The sequence below is a fragment of the Marmota marmota genome, unplaced genomic scaffold (genome assembly GCF_001458135.2).
Source record: "Marmota marmota marmota unplaced genomic scaffold, marMar, whole genome shotgun sequence".
NCBI classification, from domain to species: domain Eukaryota; kingdom Metazoa; phylum Chordata; class Mammalia; order Rodentia; family Sciuridae; genus Marmota; species Marmota marmota.
This window is the reverse complement of record NW_026000211.1, coordinates 4,822,450-4,849,323: the sequence shown is the minus strand read 5'-3', so window position 1 is coordinate 4,849,323 and position 26,874 is coordinate 4,822,450. Positions and strand designations below refer to the sequence as shown.

The following is a 26,874-nucleotide window of genomic DNA, read 5'->3' as shown; positions in this document are numbered from 1 at the left end:
CTTCCTTGCAACCATGCATGTAATATATTGAGGGAGAAGTAAATAAATGTTTGGAATTCAACTAAATACTATTATAATGGCCTAGTGGGGAAAACATAGGTTATTAAAATAATATATAAACATGTGATCTATTTTGCACATACTCTCCCTTTGGTATCTAGAAGGCCAAAACATCCAGTAAAATCTTCTAGGAATATCTCTACCATGAATAAATATTTTTATAGGAAGCAAAGTAAAAAACATTCTTTCCAACTAAAATAAAATACTTAGTGAAAATTTAATACCAACAAAGTAAATGGGGACTTTCTTCCAATGTGTGTAATTTATTAGCAATAAGAGCAGCAAGCAAAACTGGGTCATTAAAAATGATTTGATGAGCCTGAGAAATGTAATTTAGTATTAATGACATATGTTTAGAGTACAAAAGATTTAGTAGAAAATATGTGCCCCAGTGAAGACCCTATCCTATATTCATCCTTACCCCATTATCCCTTATACTCTCCCCTTCCAATTTCTTAATGTTTAATGGGGGATAGAGGAAACCTAACAAGAGATGGCTTAAGAATATTAATTCAGTGAATTCTCGCATATGGATTCTATGTTTATGTCAGCCTAAACTAATAATACAAAGTAAGACATTACTAGTGCTTTTTAGCACACTTCAGACCTCATTGTCATTTTAAATTGAAAACTGAAAAACCACAAGCATTCCACACACTTAAGTCAAATAATTACATTTCCAACACTGCTAACTGAAAAATATTTCATGTTAATGCTCACAGGAACATTCATAGCCAAATCTGATGAATTTAGGGTTTTCTAATATATTTGCATACAGCCTGAAGAGGGCAGTCATGCTGCATCACAAGGATCAAGGAGTGCTTAAGCATTAACTGCTGGGTACTGTTAACTTAAATTTGTTATATTGAATCTTCTCTATTTTTTATTATGGGAACAAGACAAAACATCAGTGAACTCAAATGCTATAATTTTTATATTTTAATTCTTTTTAAAAGATTATGTAAAACTAGAAAGGATTATTAACTCATCTATAGTAGTATATACTTAATATTTCTCATGATGAATGTAATTTTTATCTTTAAAGCTCTTGAAGGAATGTTTTAAAAAGTATGGTAAGTATGGTTTCTCTTTTTAATATTAATCCAACTATCAAAAATAATATTAATAAAACTAGGAATATCAGGGAACAGATTCATATTAAACTCCTAGAATAATAAGCCTTTTTAGTCATAGATTTACAAATTATATACAGACATAAATATAGGTTAGTTATACAAAAGTAGGACTTCATAAAACTCCAAATTAATAATTTCTATTGATAGTGACATACATAGATCTGAAATGAGAAGACTTACCTAACATTTAAGGTTCTGGTGCTCTTGAGTGGGGGGGGGGAGGCAGAAATGGGGGATTAACAGTATCCTATGCAATACTCTGTGCTATACATACTTAGGGTAAGCAGATGAATATACTCAAATATATTAAATAGACCCAATGCCACTACAGAGCTGAAGAATCAACAGCTCACTGCCATTTTGCAACTGACCACATAATTTACTGGTTGGTTAGTAAATAAAGAGTTGTGTCTACTACAACTTTGTTTCTTGTGTATCCATTTTTTTCCATTATCAGACCTAAACAGATAAAAAGTGATTTACCCAACTCATTCAACAAGTGTATATAACCTCTTATATATGCATACTATAGATAGAAGAATTATATTATGTATTTGATAAATATTTGCATAAATAATAATAAAGATTAATAATGGCTGAATCAACAAGAATTAATTCATGTGGGAAAGGAGTAGACACAGGCACTTGCTTCAATATACTTCAATACTTTATACAAACACTTTAAAATATTAAATAATGAATACAAAAAAAATGAGTTCAAAACAATGTAATAAATCTTATTATGATAATGTATGTAGACACACTCAAGGTATTTACAATGTATCTATTGAATAAATGAATTAATGCATTTATTGTAAAACCTGAAAAGTAAAATTTAGGAAAGCATTAACTTATACCTTAAATCCTCTAGAATTACCCAACAAATCTATGCTTTAGCTTCATGTGCTAAAGAACAGAATATAGGCAGACTTCAACAACTTCACTGAAATGAATCAAAAAAGCAGACAAAAAGTTATAGAAACCGTGTCCCAAGAGATGGAGATCATATGCTGTCTGCCTGACTGAAAATATCAAAATCATCAGCAATATTCACTGTAGTATATGCCAGGAATCAGTTTATGTTTTATACATATTTAATTTAATCTTCATTCTTTTTTATGCTTTCCTCATCAAATGTATTTTGTTTTTGGTAGACCATTGTTTCATATACGTTGGTAAATTATAGTGTGTTTATTTATGGGGTACAAAACGATGCTATGATTTTTAATACAATATAGAATAACTAAATCAAATTAATTAAGACTTCCATCACCTCAAATTAGATGTTTTATTTTTTAGAGCAGTTAGAGGTTCATAGAAAAACTAATTAAAAGGTACAGGGATTCACATATTATTTTAAAACAATTCTGGGACTACTGGTGTACCAATTAACCATTTGATTATATGTATTATATATGTTATATAGTAAACCGATCTTGTTTGCTATATAACATATATATTACGAGCAACTTTTTTTTATCCAGTACTATTGCTCTACCTAGATTCTGAATTACTAGAGTACCCATAGGAATGTCTTAACGCTAAACACTGAAGGAATATTCTTACTTTCTTTTCCCCCAGTTATACTGAGGTATAACTGTCTTCCAAAAATACTGCACCTAGCCAGGCGTGTTGGCACACACCTGTAAACCCACCGGCTTGGGAGGCTGAGACAGGACAGCGAATTCAAAGCCAGCCTCAGCAAAATCGAGGTGCAAAGCAACTCAGTGAGACCCTATCTCTAATTAAATACAAAACAGGGCTGGGAATGTGGTTCAGTGGTCGAGTGCCCCTGAGTTCAGTCCCCAGTACTATTCCCCCCCCCAAAAAAAAATACTGTACCTAATTAATATCCATAGTCTGTACAATTTGGTGAATTCATATATATGTATACTTGTGTTACCATCACCACAGTCAAGGCGATAAATAAGCATTTCTATGACTTTCAAAAGTTTTCTTGTATCACTTTGTGTTGTTGCTGCAGGGGGTTGTTTTTGCTAAGGCTTTATGATACAGGTACTAGTTTTATCCTCATTTCCTATGAGGAATGTAAAGCAGTTTGATATGTCTCATGGCCAAGAATTAGTGGTGTAAAAAAGACTCAGAAAGACAACGTTGACTATACCTGTTGCTATAGATAGAGATTATACATTTAATTCTCAGAGTTGTTCCCAGTACACATAAATCAGAAATAATGTGAAATTATTTTTAATGCAAATCATTGAACACATATATTATATTAGATCTAAGAATGGGTTTCAGTAATGTACATGTTTTAGCCAGCTTTCAAAATACCATTTATGCATACAGAAGAGAGGATAGCTGGGATAAAAGAATGCTGGAGGAAAAAAATGGAAAGTTTTCTTTTCATGATGTAATTCACCTGATTAGATTGTAGGTTTTATTCTTCAGTTAAATATATCAGTCTATGTTCAAATGAAAAATAATGTGCAATATTACAACAATTTAGCATAAAATTAAACAAACATAAAACTTATCACCATAACATTATCATGACTTGTAAGCAATGTAATACAAATCCATTATTACCACGAAGTCAAACAGTAAGGACAGAGAACTAGCATTTGAATTCTGAAAATATGGACTTGTATAATAAGTAGGCTTTGCACTTCATAGTGTATAAACTTGGCTAAGTTATATAAATTTGTTGATTTTTCTCTTTTTAGCATATAATACTAATAATAAAGAGGAGTCCCAAGAATAACAAAGCATGAGACAAATCAAATTCTTTAGAAAATGACAAAGGTTATGCAAATCTTGGTGTATTCACCATCTACCTTAAAATCCATTTACTATATATTTGGAATTTTAAAATTTTGTAGCCAGTTAAAACTTTCTCCCTCACTCTCTGCACCAGACCTCAAAGTTTTCAATTTCCCCAATAAAGTGGCTTATTCTCAGTACAGAATTTTTTAATGTGCTCTTTATCCCTTTTCCTAAACTAACTTACTATTGCTACAGAGCACATATAATACATCCATAACACATACAGAACATAAGTCACACAGCCATTTTCAGTGCATGGCAGCAGATTAATATGTCTCATCAATTTCTAGACATCCTCTAGATCATAATACATTTTTTATTATTTCTTAGAAAAAGGAAAAAGAAGTTTTACAGATTTGCTAGCAAAGGAGAAACACAGGGGATTTCTGATTCTTCCCATCAGTAGGAACAGGGGGCTTTTAAATGGTGATTGAAAGGCTACATTCCAAGTGTTCTATTTGGAGTTGTACTTCACTTGGTAATTTGGGAGAAAGTCATTTCTGCGATCCTCTGGTTAGATCATAATACATTTAAATTAAGAGATATGACAAGGGACTTCTCATAAATCTCCAGGTGTTTTCCTTAATGGTGTTTATAAGTTAGATTATTATAAGTTAATAACTATGTAACGTGAATAGTGTTCAAAACTTCAACTAGATTCTGAGATTAACGAAAGCTGCAGCCAGATCATTTTGTTCCCATTATTTCCCTAGTAACCATAATAATATCTTTACATACATAGTGACTGCTCAGTAACTAACTACTGGTGCAAAAAATAAATATCAACATTTGATACAAAACTATATCACTGCAACAGTGCCTAATCTCTGATTATATAAAATAGTTTGATTTCTTTTCCCCTAATATCTTTTAAGATTCTTAAGTGGAAGGTTAAAAACCACTTTATTCAATAGATCTTACACATTAAAATTAAAATAAAACTAAAATGAATATTAAATATGTAACCTCTTGCCAAGAGCATTAAGAAACATTTCAGAATTATTAAATTTATGTTAAGGATCCCCAATAACATCCACATGCTTGGTGGGTGAACTCACAAAATCAGCATTTAGTCATATTCATGGTTAAGATTTACTACAGCAAAATGATATAAAGCAAAATCATCGAAGAAAAAAAGTTGCCTAAAGCAAAGTCTAAGGGGAACTAGATGAAAGATTCCCAGAGTGACTCCCTGCCAAGTCACACAGGACTTACTTAATTCCTTTAGCAAAGAGTTATGACATGTGTAAAACACATTCTACCTAGGGGCTCATTAAAGATTCAGTACCCAACAAGGCTGGTCATGCAGACACCCTCTGCCAGGACATAACAAAATTCCAGACTCCCATAAGGAAAGCAGGTGTTCAGCATTAACTTCATTGTTTAAACAACAGTTTAGGAACAGAGAGCTTCCACTATCAGTTAAGGAACAGTGGTTTCAGTTTATAATTTCCAAGTTCCAATATATAATCCGAAAATGCAAACCTTAAGAGCTGGCTTGTCTAAAGATAGAAATTTCAGGCTTGCTATGTTAACTCTTTTCTGCATAGATATCTTCTGACATACAACAAGCAAGTCATTTCTTAATTGTATTTTGTTCACAAAGATACAATCTACCACAGACAAAGAATATATCTGAAGAAATTTTACTTGAAAAAGTATTATATTTTGTAAAGTTATCCCTGTGGGAGTAAAAGTCTGTGTATCTAAGAGAAAATATTTCAGAACTAAGGTCTGAAATCATAAAAAATAGTTAATCTTACTTAATATGTTAAAGGACTAACATTCTGAAACTATGAAAAGAGAGAACAAAAGCCTCAAAATAACATGAATATTAAGTATAATTTATTAACATGAACTTAGTACATAACATTTCTAGCTTTAGGGATAAAAATGTAAAAAACTTAGACATTTTATGGATTCTTTTTAGTTATACATGTCAACAGAATCCAGTTTGACATAATTATACAAGCATGGAATATATCTTGTTCTAATCAGAACCCAGTATCTCTCCTTTCCCTACCCTATCCCCACCCTGCTCCCTTTCCGCTATTTATCTTTCTGCCATTTACCCATAATTATTCTTTTTTTTTTTAATTTTTTATTGTTGGCTGTTCAAAACATTACATAATTCTTGATATATCATATTTTACACTTTGATTCAAGTGGGTTATGAGCTCCCATTTTTACCCCAAATACAGATTGCAGAATCACATCAGTTACACATCCATTGATTTACATATTGCCATACTAGTGTCTGTTGTGTTCTGCTGCCTTTCCTATCCTCTACTATCCCCCCTCCCCTCCCCTCGCCTCGCCTCTTCTCTCTCTGCCCCCTCTACTGACATTCATTTGTCCCCCTTGTATTATTTTTCCCTTTCCCCTCACTTCCTCTTGTATCTACTTTTGTATAACTCTGAGGGTCTCCTTCCATTTCCATGCAATTTCCCTTCTCTTTCCCTTTCCCTCCCATCTCTCATCCCTATTTAATGTTAATCTTCTTCTCATGCTCTTCGACCCTACTCTGTTCTTAGTTACTCTCCTTATATCAAAGAAGACAAATTTTTGTTGATATACACAATGGTGAGATTCACGGTAGTATATTCATAAATGAACATAGGAAATTTATGTCAGATTCATTCCACTGTATTCCCTGTCCCATCCCTCTTTCCTTTTCCCATCTCATCCCAACCTGGCCTTCCCTTCATTTTCCTTTGTCTGCTTCATTGAACTTCTGTTCTTATACCCCTCACCATGCTGTGGGTGAGCTTCCATATATGACAGAAAATACTGAACTTATGGTTTTGGGGGCCTGGCTTATTTCAAATAGCCTCTATACCCATCTGTTTACTGGCAAATGTTATAAAGTCATTCATTCTTCTTTATGACAAATACTCCATGTGTTTACACCACATTTTCTATATCCATTCATCTGCTGAAGGGCACCTAGGTTTGCTACATAGCTTAGCTATTATGAATTGTGCTGCTATAAACATTGATGTGGCTGCGTCACCCATCTTTATTTTAAATGTGTGAGTAGCTATCAAGATGATACTTCTCAAAGTAACTATATCATTTCTGTTATAACTTTCATAAATGCAGCATTTTTAGAGAAATAAAACACTATTTTGTAGAATAAAAAAACTCTTCAATGAGTTTTATGCCAATAAGAAAGCATTCTTTTTCACTTCACTTAATAATAATTCTGCTAAGCACACGGGAAGTAGAAAACCCTAAACTTCATGTGATCTAGCATAAATACATTATCTTCTTCTTCATCATCATCAGTAAAATAATTTTTACTAAAAGAACTACCTTACTTGTGGTTAGATTCCAAATTTACCTACTAAGATTAATACTATGCCTAGAAAATTACTGAGTTCCTGTAGGATAATGACAACTAACAACTTCTACAAACCACTTAGTTTTCCACAAGAACAAATAAAAGTATTCATGCTGATAATGTAATGAGGATAAAGAGAATCATACAGAATATAAAGGTACACAGAGTTTGGAAATTCACAAATTCACACCTGCAACTTTAGAAACCAACCCCAGAACAGGAAGTAAGATGGAGAGATGATAGAAAAACAAAAAGGAAAAGAAGGAGCCTAACAGAGGTGGAATGTGGTGAGAGGTGAGAGAGACAAGATGATGAGGAAAAAAACTTGTCTAAATTGGAAAATATGAAAAAAAGGTTTAATACTGGATGGATAAATAACAGTGGCTATTAGACAATGTAAAGGAAGGATCTTGTAAATAAACACAAACACAATAGCTCAAAAAAATAAAATGTCTAGGAATACATTTAACCAAGAAAGTAGAAGATTTCTACAATGAAAACTTAAAAATACTGATAAAAAATTGAAAACAAAAAGAAAAGATATATCATGTTCATGGGTTGAAAGAATTGATAGTGTTAAAATTTCTAAACTACCTAAAGTAATCTACAGATTCAGTGAAATCCCATAAAAATACCAATGGCATTCTTCACAGAAATAGAAAAAGCAATCCTAAAATTCATATGGTACCACACAAGAACTCAAATGGCCAAAGCAATCTTGAGCAAAAGGAACAAAGCTAGAGGCATCACACTATCTGACCTCAAAATATACTACAAAGCTAAAGTAACTAAACAGCATGGCATTGCCATAAAAACTGGCACACAGATCAAAAGGACACAGAAGCCAGAAAAACAAATCTATGCACCTACAGTCAACTCTACATCAAAAGTGCCAAAAACATACCCTAGAAAGTGCTGTAAGAATTGTATCCAAAAGCAGAGGAATGAAACTAGATCTCTATATTTCTCATCATACACAAAAACAACTCTAAATGCATGCAAATATAAACAAGAAAATACTAGAAGAAAACCTAAGGGAAACACATCAAAACACTACTATCACCAATGATTTTTTTGGATAAGCCTCCAAAGCAAAGGCAACAAAAGCAAATATAGATAAATGGCATTATGTCAAACTAAGAAGCTTCTGCACAACAAAGAAAATAGAGTGAAAGATCTACAAGTTGGAAGAAAAATATATGCCAATATTTATATATGCTGGTATTTATGTAACAAGTTATTAATACTCAGAATATATAAAGAATTTAAATAATCAACAGCAAAAATTCAAATAATCAGATTTTACAAATGAAAAAATGATTTGAAAAGATTTTTTCAAATAAGATATACTAATGACCATGTAAATGAAAAAATTTTCTACATCACTTATCATCAGGGAAATGCAAATACAAACCACAGTGAGACATCACCTCACTCCAATTAGAAATGGCTATAATTAAAAAGATACAAAATAGTAAATGCTGATGAGAATGCAGAAAAGAGGGTGCTCTTATATGATGCTGATGGGAATATAAATTAGTATGACATGATGGAAAATAGTATGGAGATTCCTCAAAAATTTAAAAATAGAACACTCACAAAATCCACTACTGAGTATATATTCAATAAAAAATAAAAGCAGTGTATAAATGAGGTACCTATATTCCCATGTTTATTAAAGCAATATTCACAGTAAGTACAAAATCAACAGTAAGTATAGTATCCACTGGTACACAAATGAATAAAGAAAATGTAAAATATATACACAGTGTAATATCTGTGGCTTTTAGAAGAAAATGAAATCCTGTCATTTGCAGCAACATGAATTGAATACGAGGACATTATGTCAAATGAAATGAGACAGGCACAGAAAGACAAATATTGTTATGTTCTCACTCGTGTGGAAGCTAAAAGTTTGATTTCACAAAAGTAGAGTGCAGAATAGTGTGTACCAAAGTTAAGGAAGACTCAGAAGAGGGGACTTAGAGGCAGGTTGAATAGCAGATAACAAAATAAAAGTTACACAGGAGGGATAAGTTACAAAGTTCTACAACACTGTAGGGTGACTAGAATTTACAATAATCATATTTTATAAAGACCTAGAATAGATCGATCCAAAGGTTCTCAACATAAATAATGATAAATCTGTAAGCACATGGAAATGCTTTACCCTGATTTGGTCATTATACAATGCACATATCAAGTATTGCATTATACTCTGTAAATATGTATAATTATTCAATGTAAATTTTAAAAGGTAACAGAAGAAAGAGTATGTGTGTGTGTGTGTGTGTGTGTGTATAGTGTGAAACAGGAGGCAGCTTAATAAGATGCACTGAAGGATTAGTGATAGACAAAACAGAAAACAAAGTCTTGGAAATTAAGGGACCTATGAAAAACAAAATTTATCTCAGAACATACCACTGCAAAGAAAGTGGACATCTAACAGGAAAAATTACTAGAAGGAAAAAAAGTCTTTATATTCAAACTATTTCACTTATAAACAAAATGGGCATTTGAATTATGAAATTAGTAAGCCCACATCACTCCTTAAATATAAACTGTTATTCTAGTCTAAGATATTTTTAAGGAGCAGCAAATAATCAACAGCAGCTATAAAAAAACTATCACAGGTGGGGGGGATCAAAATTCTTCAGTTGATAAAACATTTCCCCTTAAAAAAATTTAAAAACCAGAAAGAAAACTGAAACATAAATAATCTAAAGTAAATGTCATTACAAAAGCATTTGAAGACATAAAAAACTCTAATCAGAAATTCAAATTCAAAAACTTGAAATAGAAAAAAATGTTAATCAGATTCAGGATACCAATGAAAAGGGGCAAAAAGAAGACTGTATAATGAAGAAATTAAAGCTATATTACAAGGTCCCAAAGAATAGACTCAAAAAAATAATAAAGTACATTAAGAATAGGAATTAGAAGCAGGTAAGAAACAAAAAACAAAATGAAAGTTTAAAAATCCATGCTAAGTATAAAAGATGGGACACCCCCCCCACACCAAAAAAAAAAAAAAAAAATTAAACAGAGAATTTGAATCCCTGAAGTGGAAAAAAAATAATGAAACAGAACTGATATTTTAAGCTGTAATATAATTAAATTAAATGGAAACCTTTATCTACACATTGAAAGAGCCTAATGTACACCTGCAAAAGGTGACCAAGCATTGTCAACTATGAAACATAGCATAACAAAATTATTAGCCTTCAGTGAAAAACTGTAAGCATACTTTGGCTCTTAGGGCAAAAAAAGAATCATAATCACATTAAGAGAACTAAATTGGCACCAATTTTATGACCATGCCAAATAAAAATTCTTGGGATTATGTCAGCAAAGAACATTTAATTTCTTCTGAAGTTAAAGAAAAACTGCTTACTTCAGACTTGATCACCAAAAGGATGTCCAACCCCTGACTGTATTCTTTTAACTACTGAAAAAAGAGTATACATTTGAATATTGTTCATGATCACTTATTTTAATAACCCATAAATCAGGGTCCTAATCCAATAGGCTGCACTGGGAATGTCCAGGAAGCCATTGCATATCCTCTGCCTTTGGGGCCACACAAAACCAACAACCTCTTTAAACCACAGGTCTCTGTGACTAAAGATCTTCTGACTCAGCTTATGGCAACATAAGTTGTCTTGTACCTACCAGTGCCCATTTGATTTCTGGATTTTCTATCCACCTGACATAAACCCCAAATAGAAATGGCTAATATCCCAATTTTGGGACAGGTCAACTCATTAAGTGTGAAGGATCAAACAGAATTTGCTTGTAGAAATGGTAAAGTTAAGAATACAACTAGCCAAGAGTGGTGGTACATGCCTGTAATCTCATCAAGTCGGGGCTGAGGCAGGAATGAAGACTGCAAATTCAAGGCTAGCCTCAGCAACATAGCAAGACCTTGTCTAAAAATAAAACATAAAAAGGCTGTGGCTCAGTGGTTAAGTGTTCCTCGGTTCAATCCTCAGTGACAAAACAAAAAGAAAAAAAATTACAGTTGACCTGGCCAGAAGCCTTTCAGTTTTATATACAATAGCAGCAGCTATACCTTGGGGGAACCCCAACTCTGCCACTTAAAACAAAGCCCAGTGGGGCCTAATTCAGAGGTTCCCCAAAATGTGTACTCCTGGTTTATTAATGACTCTAATTTGAAATAAACTAGCATTTGAAGGGCTACTAAGGCTGTTCAGATTTAGAAATACTTATGCAATATCCAAAGTGATATAGCTGTTCTGTATAGTGGGCAGAACTCCAAACAGATCTCAGTCCTAACCAAGGCTGACTTTGAAAAACTATCCTACATTATTATTAACTAATGCAAATGACCTACGCATATAATCTTCTGCCTCTCCTTGAAAACATCTCTGTTTCTGGAAAAACATTGCACCGGCCCAATGATCACTAATGGATCACTAACAAAGATGCTCAGAGTAAGAACCAGTTATTTGATAAGACCAAGTGCTATGAAGCTGCTGATTGAACCTACATTGCCCCGATTACCACCACTGCCAGCTGGCTCCACTATCCTAACTTCAAACAGAAGTTACAATGCATCCTAGATGTGTTTACTTTGTGAAGAAAGAGGCCATAATGGTAACATCATTGTACCTAACCACTTCTAGCAATTGCATGATACTGGGCCTTTGATGTTCTTCTGGGGATACCATGGTAGCCTGACCACAATGATACTACCCCACCAGAAATGAGCATACCTAGCACATAACTTACTTTTTTTAAATAATGCTTCCTAACCAAGAGGAATCACAACTCCTTGAAAAAAGGTATTGATCATAGTTTCATTGTAAAGAAAGTATAAATTACTTAGATTTTCTTGTACAAAAATGCCATGATATAGGTGTTGATGCCTACTGGCCAAATTTAGGACAATTTGAACATAAGAAGAATAATCATAGTAATGGATTGGTGAAAAAGGAGAATCCTTGAACTGGGATACTCAAAAGAGAAGCTGAGTTACAAAAAGCTCTCCTTTACAGATGCATGGCAACTAATTAACATAGAAGGAATGACAACTTAACAATCCCCATTTCACAAATATCAAATTCAAGCAAGAATTATTGATGGATGTTACAATCACTAATTTAAAAAAATCTACTAGGCAACAGGATATTCACATGATAACTAAGAACTGTCCCTCCCAGCCAACCTGCCTCTCCCAAGTATTTATAACAAGGATAAATACACTTATACAACAAAGAGATCTGGTGACCATCACATAATTAAAGTGATCAATCTCAACACTGGTATCTGAACAATCTAAATTATATGCCTCCTGACATGAAAGAATATGAAATATACCAGTGACTCCCATAGTACTTTTTCCCCAAAATAAATACCTGAAACTAATGTTGAGAAAAAATCAGACAAATCTAGAACTTGGAACACTTAATGTCTAAAAAAATATTTTTAAAGAAGCATTCAATATCATTAAAGCAAAAACACATCTTTTTAAATGCACAAAATGTTGAAGATTAAAAGAAACTAAAGAAGCACAGCAACCAAAGGTAATAGATAAGCCTTCATAAGGTCCCAAACTGGAGGGAGGGTGCTATAAAAGATATTTTGGAGACAAATCTAAATTTTAAATAGGTGTATACAACAAATTACATCACTGAATTAATGATAATTTGCTTAAAGTTGTATCAGTATTCTGACTGTGTAAGAATGGCTACAGTTCTTAAAATGTATTACTAAAAGTTCTTTAGGGCAATATTCCATGATGTCTACAACTCATGGGTAACTTTGCTGATATTTGACATATGTATGAAGAGAACAAAATCAAAAGTGGTAGAATGTTAATAATTAGTAAACCTTTATTGATAAAGAATAAAACAGGTGTCTACTATATATTACTCTTTCAATTTTCTGTAGGTTTGAAATTACAGAGGTAGGTAGAAAGATTAAAGTTAAACTTTAAATTGAAAGAATTCAAAAAACAGAAAATAATTCAGGAATGCTACAATATCAGGGAAGTTCCCTGAAAACAGCCAAAGAGAAAGATGTTTCTTTTTTTAGATTGTATCAAAGAAGAACATTAAAACAAAACAAATTATATGCCTTTAATATAAAAAATAGAGATTCAGCAATAACCTTAGCTTCATTATATAAAGTATTATATATTACATGTTTCACTGAAGCCTGAAACAATTCTCATGTATCAAACAGGTGGGAAAAATGTGAATGACACAGGTATTTTCTAGTCTTTGAAAAAGAAGTGAAACAGCTTACTCAGGTAGCCAAGAAAATGAGAAAAAATTTAATGATCATTATTCCTTTTTCTAAGGATTAAGCAAGCAATAAGCAATGTTTCCACTTATAAAATAATGTACTTATATGTGCTTCAAGTAACAGAAAGGATAATTTTATCCATACATGATTTTTACCTTATCTGTTAATTTTAGAATCTAATACTATGAGAGATGTGACCTCACTGTAATGAAACCAAAGGCTAATGAGCTCTTTTCCACATGTTTTTTTTTAGTTACATTCAATGTCTTAGTCCCGTTTAAGAGATACATCCTTGAACAAAAGCTTTCATGAATCTTAGGAGTTTAAGAAATGCTGGCTGATGGAGCCCTGATCTAAGACTGATAAGTGGAGAACAGAGACCAAGATATAAATTATGGTTCACAGATGATAATGAATATATATGTATGTAAGGAAAGTATTAATATCTAATAGCCTTAGAATAACAGGTCCCAATACTGACAAGTGTAAGCTTGTGACTTCAGATAAATTACATAACCCCTCAATTTTAATGTTTTCATCTATAAAATGGATCTATCTTTCCGAGTAACAAGTTACGTGAGAGAGAGATTCTGTGTGTGTATGTTTCTGACTTAACGTAAGTCCCCCAAAAGTTTACAAATAGAAAAAACTTTATTCAACTGGGTGGGGAGTGTTATCCAGTTAACATCTAATATGTCAATGTAATACATTCTTCACAATTATTTTAAAATATCTTTGTAATTTACTATTTTTTTCATTTATTTGGAGTCTGAAAATATAATAATTTCTAGAATTCATCACCAAAATTTTGGTTTTGCATATTCTTTGCTTGATTCTACAAACAGCTTTTGATTTTCCCTCATCTGAATTTTTTTCTTAATTAATATTAATATTCTTAAAAGAGGCTACCTGTAAGAAACTCTGGAGGAGATGAATTACTTAATGGGAAAATAATTTAAAAGATTTAGCAATTATTGGGAATATTCCCTACAGTATAATTTGATAAAGGATGTTTGGAGTTAACACTTAAGGGAGGTGAGAATTGTACTGAGTAGTCATAATTAACAACTTTATTTGGCCAAGGAGTTTGATTTTAGCACTGAGAGAGGTGAGAATTGAATTCTGAAATTTGTGAATAAACTGACTGTGTGAAGGAAGAGCAGAATGATTTGCTAAAAGAACTTAAACGGAAGGCAAGGCATTCACCAGCCTTTCAACAAAGAAAAGCAACTGCAGAATCTTAAGTATAATTTGAGAACAGAAGCAATTTCTCAAAGAAAAAAGCAGAAAACTCTCACAAAGGAAAGCATATATTTTAAATTATAGCTATGAACTTTTCAAACACTCTATATAATTATAAAAGATTACAACAGTATTATAGAAATAGTCCAAACTCCACTGACACAGAAGGACCAGAAAAACTTAGTTCATGTGATGGGAGGAAGACGGTTGTTGGGAAGATAGTTCTTTAATAATTAAAAATTATTAATGTTTAATTAATAATTCAGACACATGATTTAAATAATTTTCTTGAAGAATTTTTCCTAAAGCTCCTTTTTAGTTTTTCATCTCAGATGTTACCTCAAGGTCTCTTTGAATCACTTTGCTCAGTATCATATGGGTCCCACCTAGAACTCAAGACCATTGCTCAATGATGATTACTTAATATTCTCCTTAATAATTTATATCACCCTATAAAATAAATTTATTAGCTTAATCTAACGTACTCCAAAACCATACTCTAGATAGCTCAAATTTTTTCTTCTCCATTTCCAATATCATCATAGTAATTTCAACATACAATTTTACAATGTAGACATTACCAAAATCTCATAATAACTCATGCTTCTCTATACCATCATCATACTTTAGCAATTTTTCATTTATTACATAAACCATTTATACCAACTTTCTAATTTTCAACCCTACTTTACTACTACAGAAAACCTCTTCACTATCCTGTTGAAAATCTAACTTAATTGCAACACAACTAGTTGCTCTATTTTTTCCAGCTTCCTTTTAACCCCAATAAAACTTTGAAACTAGCATCACAATTTCAAATATATACTGATCATTTTCCTAATTTACTTCACACCATAAAGCAAACGTAATGATCTCCAAGCAGAGTGGTTCTTGCTCCTAAATTGCTCAGTACAGAGGAAGAAAACAATTTAATTTTGCAGATTTGTCATTAAGAAGTTATGTATTCTAGTTTCAATAAAGATTTTCAATGTTACATTGAATCCCATTACATAAGCCTTTCCATTCCCATTGCTTGTCAATGAAATAAAATAAATAAAAGCTATGAGTCATGAACCTGCTTCTTTCCCATTCTCCATAATGGTACACATACTAGGTTTGTCAAGATTATACGTTTTAGAATAATAATTCCTTGGCCTACCCCCACATAATCAGAAAGCATAGGTATGGGGCCCATAAATCTGCTGCATGCTTTTTATCTGCCTCTAAATCTTCACCTGTGCTTTCTTTGCTAATAACCCAGCTCTTTCCTTGATCCATTAATTAAATTTTTCTAATATCTTTTTCTCTTCTAATTCTAAAACATTTAACATTTAAATGTATATTACTATAAAGGCTATAGTAAATGGAAATAAAATAAATAAAGGTTTTATAAGCTAGCTATTATTAAAAAATTCAGGGTCTATATTGAAAAACAAATTTAGCAACAGAATAATCTAGTAAAATAATACCCAAAGCATGTACAATTTAACACTATATAATAGACTATGTTTTCACAATACATACAATTATATGTCACTGTGAAATAAGTATTTGAAAATAAAATCTTTCTAGATTACAGTAACGAAAATATAATCAAATATTTCTTCATAATAGTACTAACAACAGGAAAAAATATATTTATTTTTTAAACCTTGGTTAAATATATTTTTTCCACATTAACATATTTAATTTTGGAAGCAAATAAATGATTTTTCCAAAATACAAACACAGACACACAAACACCTTTTTTTAATGGAAACTAAACTGTTATAACAAAATACCTATTACAGTGGTATTTTTGTCTGAGTAGGAACCTTACAGCATCCCTAAGGCATATAAGCCCTATCTATATGTGCTAGTCCAATTCTAACAGTGCTATATATCCATTTAGGCACTGTTTCTCAAATTTGATACTTAGTATCATCTGAAGTTCTGTTTTTCAAAGTATTTTTCTTCACTATCTTATCTATTGACTTTTAGTCATGCTATAATATACATTATTAGCTTGTTATAATATCCTTCTTGAAAATTTCAGAACACTGAAATTTCCCTTCTGCAAGTTAGTTTGTGTAAAACTGACTATTTTCAATTACCAATTACTAATAACTTTAGTCTCCACTGGAGTTCAAAATGACTTAAAAGTCCAAAAATGATTTAAAGGTCTACAGTAAGCATACAATGTAGAGAGTCATGGCATAACAAAAACGAGTTTGTTCCTGAAGAAGAAAAATTTTAAAAAGTGTTTGCTCCTAAAAAGAAAAAGTGTTCAGCCAAGAAGAAAGGCAACCTACACTGTCCTTAAACATTAATAAGAAGGAATATGTAGTTCAAAAGCTTTTTAAAAATATATATTTGGGCCCAAATGATTTCTCTGGAGGATTCTATCAAGCAATCAAAGAAGAAATAACACTAATTTCACATAATATCTTCCAAAAAGTAAAGAGAAGGGAACATTCCTCAATTCACTTTATGAGGTCAGAATTATCCTGATACCAAAACTAAATAACAACATAAAAAAGTGAAAATTACAGATCCATCTTTATTCTAACCTAAGATACAAAAGTCAACAAAATACTAGCAAACAGAATCTAGCAATGCATAAAAGAATAATATTCCACAAACTTCTGTATAAAAAACTGGTTCTACATTTGAAAGATAATCAACATAATCTACTACCCCAACAATACTAATGAACAAAATTATATTAACTGACACCAAAAAGAATGATAAGAAAATAAAACATCAATTTTTGATAAAAATTCTCAGCAAAATAGATATAAAGAAGAATTTACTTGATAAAGACCATCCAGAAAAAAATGTCTAGAGCTAGTAACTTAATGATAAAAGACTAAATGCTTCCTCCCAAAGATTGCATTAAAATTTAAAATAAAAAACTATAAGGCTTTTAGGAAAAAACATAGGAGAAGATATCTAGTACCTAGGACAAGGCAAAGACTTCTGCAATTCGGTAACTGAAGCAAGAATATAATCTGATAAACTAAACTTCATCAAAATTAAAACCTACAAAAACAAAAACAAAAAACAAATAAAACCTTGTGCTGAAAATAAAAACAGGAGTAACAGCCTGGGAGAAGATATTCGAAAACTACATTTCTGACAAAGGAATAGTAACTAAATATATAAAGAACTCAAACTCAGCAGCCCAGGGGTAGGGGTAGGAATACAATTAGAAATAGACAAAACACATGAACAGATATTTCAACAAAGAGGATTCACAAATGACAAATAAGCACAAAAAAACATGTTCAACAAGATTAATAAACATAGGAAAAGACTCAACACCATTAGCTATGAAGTGAATTTTCATAGTGGTTTTATTTTATAGTTTGCGTATTTTTTACCCAAAATGCTTAGGAAATAGTATCCAAAGTTGCTTTGGTAGTGTACCGGGTTTCAGGTTTTGAAATATTTGCATGAATATATACTGAGATATATAGGGACAGGACTAAAGCCTAACTATGAAACTCATTTACATTTCATGACATAGTCTGAAGCCCAAAAGTGCAAAAAACCCAGATGTCCTTCAACAGATGGATACTTAAATGAACTAAAGAATATTCACACCATTAACTACTACTGAATACTTAAACGAACCAATATTGATAAATGCCACAATTTGGAGGGATTTTGAGGTAATTACATAAGTAAAAAAGTTAAACCCAAAAGGTCAAACAATATATGATTCCATTTTCGTAACATTCTTGAAATAAAATTAAAGAAATGGAAAATGGATGATTGCTAGAGGTGAAATTCAAAGGAGAGAATGGAACAGGAGGAAGTGGGTTTGGCTCTAAAGAGCAAGAAAGTTATTCTTATGATGTTATAAGTGTTCTATACTTGACTTATCAATGCCAATACCTGCTTGTGATGGTACACCACAGATTTATAAGAAGCTATCATTGGAGAAAACTAGAAAAGATATATAGAATATCTCTGTATTATTTCTTACTAGTACATGTGATCCTACAATTATCTCAAAATAAGTTTAATTGAAAAAGTATTTGTTGCATATATATCATATTTATACTTGCCCCAAATTTTCTTCAGTGTATACATACTGAAAAAGTATTTCATTAATTTCAATTTATTTATTTCTACAGTCTAGGGAAAAAATGCTGATCACCAGAGACATCAAAAAGTAAATGGATTTCCCTCAGAAAAAAAAAAAAAGAGTATTCTCTATAAAATTGTTAAAATAGAGTATATTTAAGGGAGCTACTTCATTGACCACAGATATAATGAGGCAATCTACAAGACAACATGCAGGAATTAAAGATAACATATCAATTTTAGTGACCGTTTACATAACTATGCAATAAATATTTTATATGCCCATAATAAAGAAATATTAGCCTATCAAAGTCATTTTCTAGAATACACTAGATGCACACTGCTACATTTCACAATGATGAACAACTCTTTAATTCTCTTATACATATTAATCATAAAATACAATTCTAAACCTGAATTAGTAGTTTTAAGAATTTTAAATATGTAAATTACCTGCAAACAGAACACTGCCGCTGAGGCTGTAGAGCAGTGAACATAACAATCATAGAATAGTTTCGAGGTGGTGCCTTTATAAATTTTCGGAATTTATCACCATTCATTCGGAAGATTGAACGCCTAGAACTCCATTCCATCAGCTGTTCTACTTTTTCAGCCAAAAGATTCTGTAATTAAACACAGGAATTTAAATTTACACAGGGTTACAATTTTTCAGTTTAGAATATAAACAGATTACACTGAGAATATCTTTTATCATAAATTACTTTCTGTTCAGAGTCCTTCTTTTGGTGAATATATTAACTGACCAGATTGCATAAAATATTTCATTTTACTTTTCCTAATGACTTCAAAAGACTATTTAAAAAAGATACTAAAAGTAAAACAATTCAATTTCTGCTTCCATAAAGATGCCATAGATATACATTTTCCTAATTCCCTACTAAACAGAGCTAAAAATCCTGTTAATATGTATAAAACAAACATAAGAAGATTGTGAAAGGTAGAAAGAAGGCAGCTTGGCCTGAAGAATGAGGAGTTCCTTAGGTTCTTTTGGTCTCATATTTCCCAGACCAGATGTTAGAGAAGTCAACAATACAAAAATGTGAATGGATACAGACCAAACACACACACACACACACACACACACACACACACAAAATCCTCACATAAAGCTTGCTCTGCTCTCTCTACCCAAAGACAAGGAAAAAAGCAGCCTAGGAAGATAAAAATAATAACTCCTGTACTCCAGCCAAACACCACAAAAAAATAAATTAATAACAATTGTGGTCTCTTTACCACCCTCACTAGCAAAGTCTAAAAGGGAAGCCTCCATTTGACTACAAATTTCTCTTCAAAACATTTGCATACAATTACATAGGAAAAATCTCAATAAACACAAAGCTAAAACTGCACAAAAAAGAGTACTGATTATATATGGTCAAAAACAAGAAAAATTAATCTACTGTGATAAAAGTCAGAATAGTGAATAACATGGTCCTGGAAGAGAGGCTGGGAGTAATATAATTCTGTAAGTTGGGGTACTAATCACATCCTGTTCAAATGGGGTCAAAGGGAGGAGGTAGTACTCTAGCTTCTGTAGAGAAGGCTCTTGTCTTTTGATCATTCATTTTACTTGAAAAAAGTCTAAGAAAGAATTCTACGGTATTGTGTCTGTATAAGAAAAATTCCCTGCCCTTGCAAAACCATGCAAATACTAGTGATCAGGAGAAAGGCTTAAATTGCACTGTTTAAGCAAGCTCTACTACAGAATTCAGGAAAAATGCAATCTCTTTCTCTTCCCCTCTCAAGTAGAGAAGTGAGGGTGGTTCCCTCATGAATCATTTAGAAATTGGGCATGAATATAAGGAAAGAAGAGAGAAGACAGACATCTTAGTGCTATGTACCCACCCAAGCAAAGGAAAAAGACAAATCAAAAGGAATGGAAGGGCAAAGAGGAGGAAAAATAATCTGGCCAAAGAGCAGAGTACTCAAATTAGTAATTTTGTAGAAATGGAACATTCAGATAAGCATACAATGGCATACTAACTGCATGAAAAAGAAAAATTATGGCTAATTACTAGGGTGATTATTAAGTTTTTTAAATGACATAGTTTTTAAAGGTAAGAAGAGAAATTGATCCTAAAGTCAAAACAATCTAATTACTTAGATTTAGTTATATTTAACTGTCAAGAGTGTTAATTCTGCCTGTGAACATACTATATTTTCAAAGTAAAATAATCCTCTTAATAATGTAAAATAAAGGTTATTTTAGAAGACATTGTTCTTTTCCCATGTTGCTTAGTGGAAGGACTCGTGGAAATAGGACATTTTGCAGTGACACTGCATGTAGGTGACCTTGCTCAAGGACCAGGGCAGATTAGGGTGTTCCCGGTTTAGGATAATCGGGTTTAGGGCATTCCAGGTTTAAGATTATTCCTGCTGGGAATAGGGCGTATCCTGCTGCCTGAGTTCCCCTTGAGTTCTCACGGGATTCAGACAGTATTTTTGGGGAGACAGAAGCCCAGTGGAAGTGGATTTGGGCAGAGAACGTGGATTTCCCCAGAACGTGATTGTAGATGGCTGGTGTGAGTTCGGGAATAAAGAGTTGCTGTTTGAATCTACAAGCTGTGTGGTGGCTCGTGATTGTGTGCCCAGCCAGACTGCAGCATTTGTGCCCAGCCAGACTGCGGCAAATTAGGAAACCCAAATCTTTTAAAAGGACTGCTAGTAAACATGCCAGACCACCTTGAAGGAAAAAAATTATCTCCATTTTCCTGGGCAGAAAGCAAATCTACCCTCTAGCTAAGAAAGACATTATCTCCATCTATCAAGGCTTTGCAAAACAATAGTCCAACACAAAACATGTCAATGCTTATACTCAAGAGAATCTGCAGAAACAGAAGAGATCCATGGAGAATTGTCTCCCAACAGTATTGAAGAGGATTTCTTTAGAACACAAAATATGAAAACATAACCTTAAAAAAAAAAAAACTAAGTCAAACACTAAATATAGGTTGTTCTGCTATGTATGCTTAATAATAATATGGAAATATACACAAAATTTTTCAAAAACAACTAACCTTGACTGGTAGAGGTAAGTAAATAATCTTGACTTTCATAATTGGCTTCTAAGACAACACTGTATTTGTTTAAGAAAAGATTGCAAGCACTGTGCTCTAACTTTAGGGTACATAATCATGTTTAATATCAAAAATCTGTGTAAAATGTAACTTTTACACAATTATGTCTTGAAAATAAAAGAATGTCTTGAAAAGAATTATGTCTTGAAAAGAAGTCCAATTATATTGTTTTTCTATTACAGATAATCTAGAAAATATATTTTTTAAAAAAATGTCCATCTGGGCTAGGGACTTGGCTCAAGGGGTAACATGCTCGCCTGGCATTCGCAGGGCACTGAGTTTGATCCTCAGCACCACATCAAAATAAACATGTTGTGTCCACCGAAAACTGAAAAATAAATATTAAAAACAATTCTCTCTAAAAAAAAAGTCCATTATCATGCACTGTCCAACAGATCCAATATTAACATTTTTGAATACTCAGTGCTGTCAAAAAACATTATTAGTGTGAGATTCCAATGCTATCTGTAATGTATTAATATATTACAATGCCCCTTATTCATTCCCATTTTTTTTTCTTTCTTGCATACATGCATATATACACCTCAATCTTAGTAAGTGAAAATGGTATCTCAATGTTTTAATTAGCAGTATTTTCTGGCAAAACTGAACATTTTCCAAATTTCTTCATGTAGTCTCCATTATCCCATGTCTTTTATCATTAATTAATTACGAATATAATTAAAATCAACTTGTTCAAGAGAAATGATAAAAATACATGAAAACCTTTCCAGATTATAACAGGATAAAATTTTTTCTCTTCTAAATCTTCTTCTTTTTGCTTATAGGTGAAAAAAGGAAAAACACAGGGTAAAATACATGAGAAAATTGTGTGTGTGTGTGTGTGATGTTTATACATATAAGCAATATTTATAAATATAAAAATATATATGGCAAATTATAACTACAATGAGATATCAATATATACCTATTAGAATAGCCAGGAAAAATAGTCAAAATAAATAAATAGATTTAAAATACATATAATTATATAATATGAATTATTTCTGTTTAAAAAAAATTCAATTCTTTAAAACATAAAAAAATCTATGTTCTAGCACCACAATGAATATCAAATAATTGTACAATAGGAAGTAAAATCTCATTCCTAATCTCTCTTATTATTCTCTTTGCCTATTCAAACAAGTTTTTCTCTTAATCTCACTATATATACCAGATGAGAATATCAGAGAAATCCACACAAAAACTTCCTGTGAATTTTAAGTATCTTCCAAAACATAGCATCTCAGGAAATGAAGTATTCTGTCTCATGAACTTGGTGGTATAACCATGACTATGCAATTGTTCAAACTCATAGAAATATACAAGACGAAAATAAATTTTATTGTACAAAGGATCTTTTTTAAAAAAGATTAATCAGAACTGGAGTGGGGTTTACCAATATGAAATATAAGCCTTCACAAATGATTCTGACTGTATTTTACAGAGGCTGGTATTGTAGCTCAGTGGCAGAGCACTTGCCTAGCCATGTGAGGCATGAAGCTCTATCCTCAGTACCACTTAAAAAAAATAAATAAAATAAAGGTATTGTGTCCATCCACAACTAAAAAATAATTAATTAATTAAAAGAACTGTACACAAAAACATACTTAAAGCTATTTTGTTCCTTGCGGGGGTATGGATTTACACATTTATCATTCCATGATTACAGAGTTGAACAAATAAGTAAATGCCAGATAAGGAGTGCCAGATTTATCACTATCAGAAAAGAATTTACAAATAAAGAAGGTGAAGATAAATCCTGCATTTTGGATAGGTATTAGAAGAATCTCTATCAATTGTGGCTTTTAAAATAGAAATATGAATATCTATATTTTACAAATAGATACAAAAATAAGTATCAACTTGCATGGGTTAACAAATTTGTATACATCTATTTCCTAGCTCATTTTGCTGACAGAGCTGAGGAATACTGGCACACCGACAGCACACCTAACATTAAGACCTTGGTTTCTAAACACCATTCTTCATTAAAAGGAACCAAGTGGATTAGACAAAATGGAATAAAGGGAATGGAGGGGGAAAGGAATAGGAAAGCCAGTGGAATGAATCTGACATAAGTTTCATACATATATGAGTGCGCCACAATAAATCTCCACATCATGTACAACCACAAGACTGGGATCCTAATTAGAATGAAAGATGTACTCCATGTTTGTATAAATATGTCAAGATATACTCTACTGTCATATATAACTAAAAAGAGCAAATTTCTAAAAAGGAACTTGGGTTTTCTCTGAAGACATGGTTGATTAAAAGGCTGAAGCAGAGAAAATTGACAGAAGATTAGAATTTATGGTAATTTCTTATGGTAACAGAAACTAAATAAGTGTTCAAAAAAGGCAAGTCAAAGGGCCTAAAAACCAGTATTAAAAAAATCCCATTAAGGTAATCTTCCTCCCTTGGTCTCCCTCCCAACCCCATTTTGAGTCATCCCCCTTATATCAGAGAAGACATTCGGCATTTGTTTTTTGGGGGGATTGGCTAACTTCACTTAGCATAATCTTCTCTAAAGCTATCCATTTCCTTGAAAATGCCATGATCTTACTCTTTTTTATTGCTGAGTAATATTCCATTGTGTATAAATGACACATTTTTTTATCCATTCATCCACTGAAGGACATCTAGGTTGGCTCCAGAGTTTAGCTATTATGAATTGTGCAGCTATAAACATTGATGTGGCTGTGTTCCTATAGTATGCTGTTTTTAGGTCCTTGGGTATAGTCCAAGAAGAGGAATAAGGTGTATTAAGAATTATAACGCAAAAATAATAATAATAATAATAATAGAACTCATTTATAATGGCATAATTTGGAGTGAACATACTTTATATACAGAGTTACGAAAAAATGGTGTTGTGAATGAATAATTATGATTGTAATGCATTCCACTACTGTCATGTATGTAAGAAATAAATAGATAATAGATAAGCAAACAAACAAAGAAAAAGAAAGTAAATCCTCAGTCAGGGGGAAAAAAATCCCAATAACTAAAGCCGGAAAATTTTGAGAACAAGAGAAATGACAAATAGCATTAAATTCTAAACCATAGAATAAAATAAGTATCCACAAGTCTAACCTACATTGATAAATAACTACATGAATACAAAATTGGGAGAAAGGGATAACTCTTACAGAAGAATTACAAACAGTCAAAGTAGAAGCAACAAAGAAAGCAGAAAATCATCATAACTCCACAATAATACCTACCAAAAGATTTTAAGTTTAGGTAAATTTTGAGGAGAAAATGAATACTTACATAGTTCCCAACTATCTTCCCAAAGACGTTCATTAATAATGAAGTTTTAAGTAGTACTGTAATGGTGGAGAAACCCAGTAAACACTACCTTATCCAAATAATCAGTCTTAACAATACCAGTAGTAAGACCTATCAACCTCATACACTCTCCACATGATATACTAGTAAGAACAGATTACCTGGGCAGAGTTCTTTCCCAAAATGTATAACTTCAATCTAATCACAAGAAAATATTAAAGAAACCCAAATGCAGTGACATTATATAAAATAACTGACCAATCTTCTTTGAAGGAGCCAAATTCTTGGAAAAGGAGAAAGTAAAGACTGAGGAACTGTCATAGATTAGAGAAGACTAAGATTACATGGCAACTATTGCAATGTGGTACCCTCGCTTGGGTCCTGGAACAGGAGAATTACACTAGTGGAAAACTAGTAAAACTGAAATGTGGATTAAATGTTAGTTAATAATGAACTAATGTTGACTCTTATTTTTTTACTTTATTTTCTCCAAAAATTTTATTGATGCATTATATTTTATACAATGGTGAGATTTACTGTTACATATTAGTACATATACACAATACTTATTTTTAACTACTATGCATATTGTTAAGCTTGGGAAAAGTTTAATGAAAGACAGCTAGGTGCTCTGTAACACTTTTCTGAGTCTAAAATTATTTCATAATGTAAAAGGAAGGCATGCAATATAAAACCACATTATTTGCATAAACTTTTTAATATGCAAAAACTTGACTACTGGTTTTTCTATGTTGGGATGAAAACTTCTGTGCTACAAATTCAGATTGGATATTACAGTTTAGTGTTGCTTTAAAATAGAAAATTTTAAAACTATAGAATTACTTTGAAGTTTCCCAAATAGTATGAAGATTAGAAAAAAGAAATCACTCAGGCAAAATTCTTACTTCAACAGATCTTGATAGACTTTTTGGGAAATCATCAGAATGATTCTTAATGCATGCTCTGAAATAATGGAAGCACGGTTCCAAGAGTGTGTGTATTTACATGAGAAGTAATCAGCATTACCTAACTTAAAGAAATAATAATTACTGTGTACCAGGCATAGAATGAGAACCCAAGTCCAAGAGTAAATATGGCTTAGTCCCTACCCTCAATGATTTTATATTTCTCAAATTTTAATAGTGATTAAGTTCTCAAATTTTAAGAGATACACCTCTTCAGAAGGTACACTGATTTTAAAGCCCCAATGATACAAATACATTAAATTGATAATTGTTGATTTACTAAACATACCTTTCTTAACATACCCAAATAATATAATTCAAGAGAAAAAAATCTAAATATAGTTAAGAGAGAAATGTCAAAAGATACAAATAATAGAAAATAAAGGCTACATTAGGCCAGGCACAGTGAACCATACCTATAATCCCATCATCTCAGAGGCTAAGGCAGGAGAATCACAAGTTCAAGGCCAGCCTCAGCAATTTAGTGAGGCTCTAAGCAACTTAATGAAACCCTGTCTCTAAAAAGGGTAGGGTGTGGCTCAGTGGTTAAGCACCCATGGGTTCAATCCCTGGTACCAAAAAAAAAAAAAAAAAAAAAAAAAAAA

The 26,874-nt window shown here is 32.0% G+C and overlaps 1 protein-coding gene across 6 annotated transcripts in view; it reads right to left on the bottom strand.

Annotated features, from left to right (window-relative positions):
* Tusc3 (tumor suppressor candidate 3) overlaps nucleotides 1-26,874 on the bottom strand; it is a 312,880-nt gene that overhangs the window by 232,281 nt on the left and 53,725 nt on the right. For all 6 annotated transcript variants that reach the window (XR_007343351.1, XM_048791805.1, XM_048791806.1 and 3 more), the window contains exon 2: nucleotides 19,363-19,532. Coding sequence is in view for 5 of the 6 variants with exons in the window: in XM_048791805.1 (XP_048647762.1) it covers nucleotides 19,363-19,532 (170 nt within the window). In the remaining variant the exon portion in view is untranslated. The remainder of the gene's footprint in view (nucleotides 1-19,362; nucleotides 19,533-26,874) is intronic.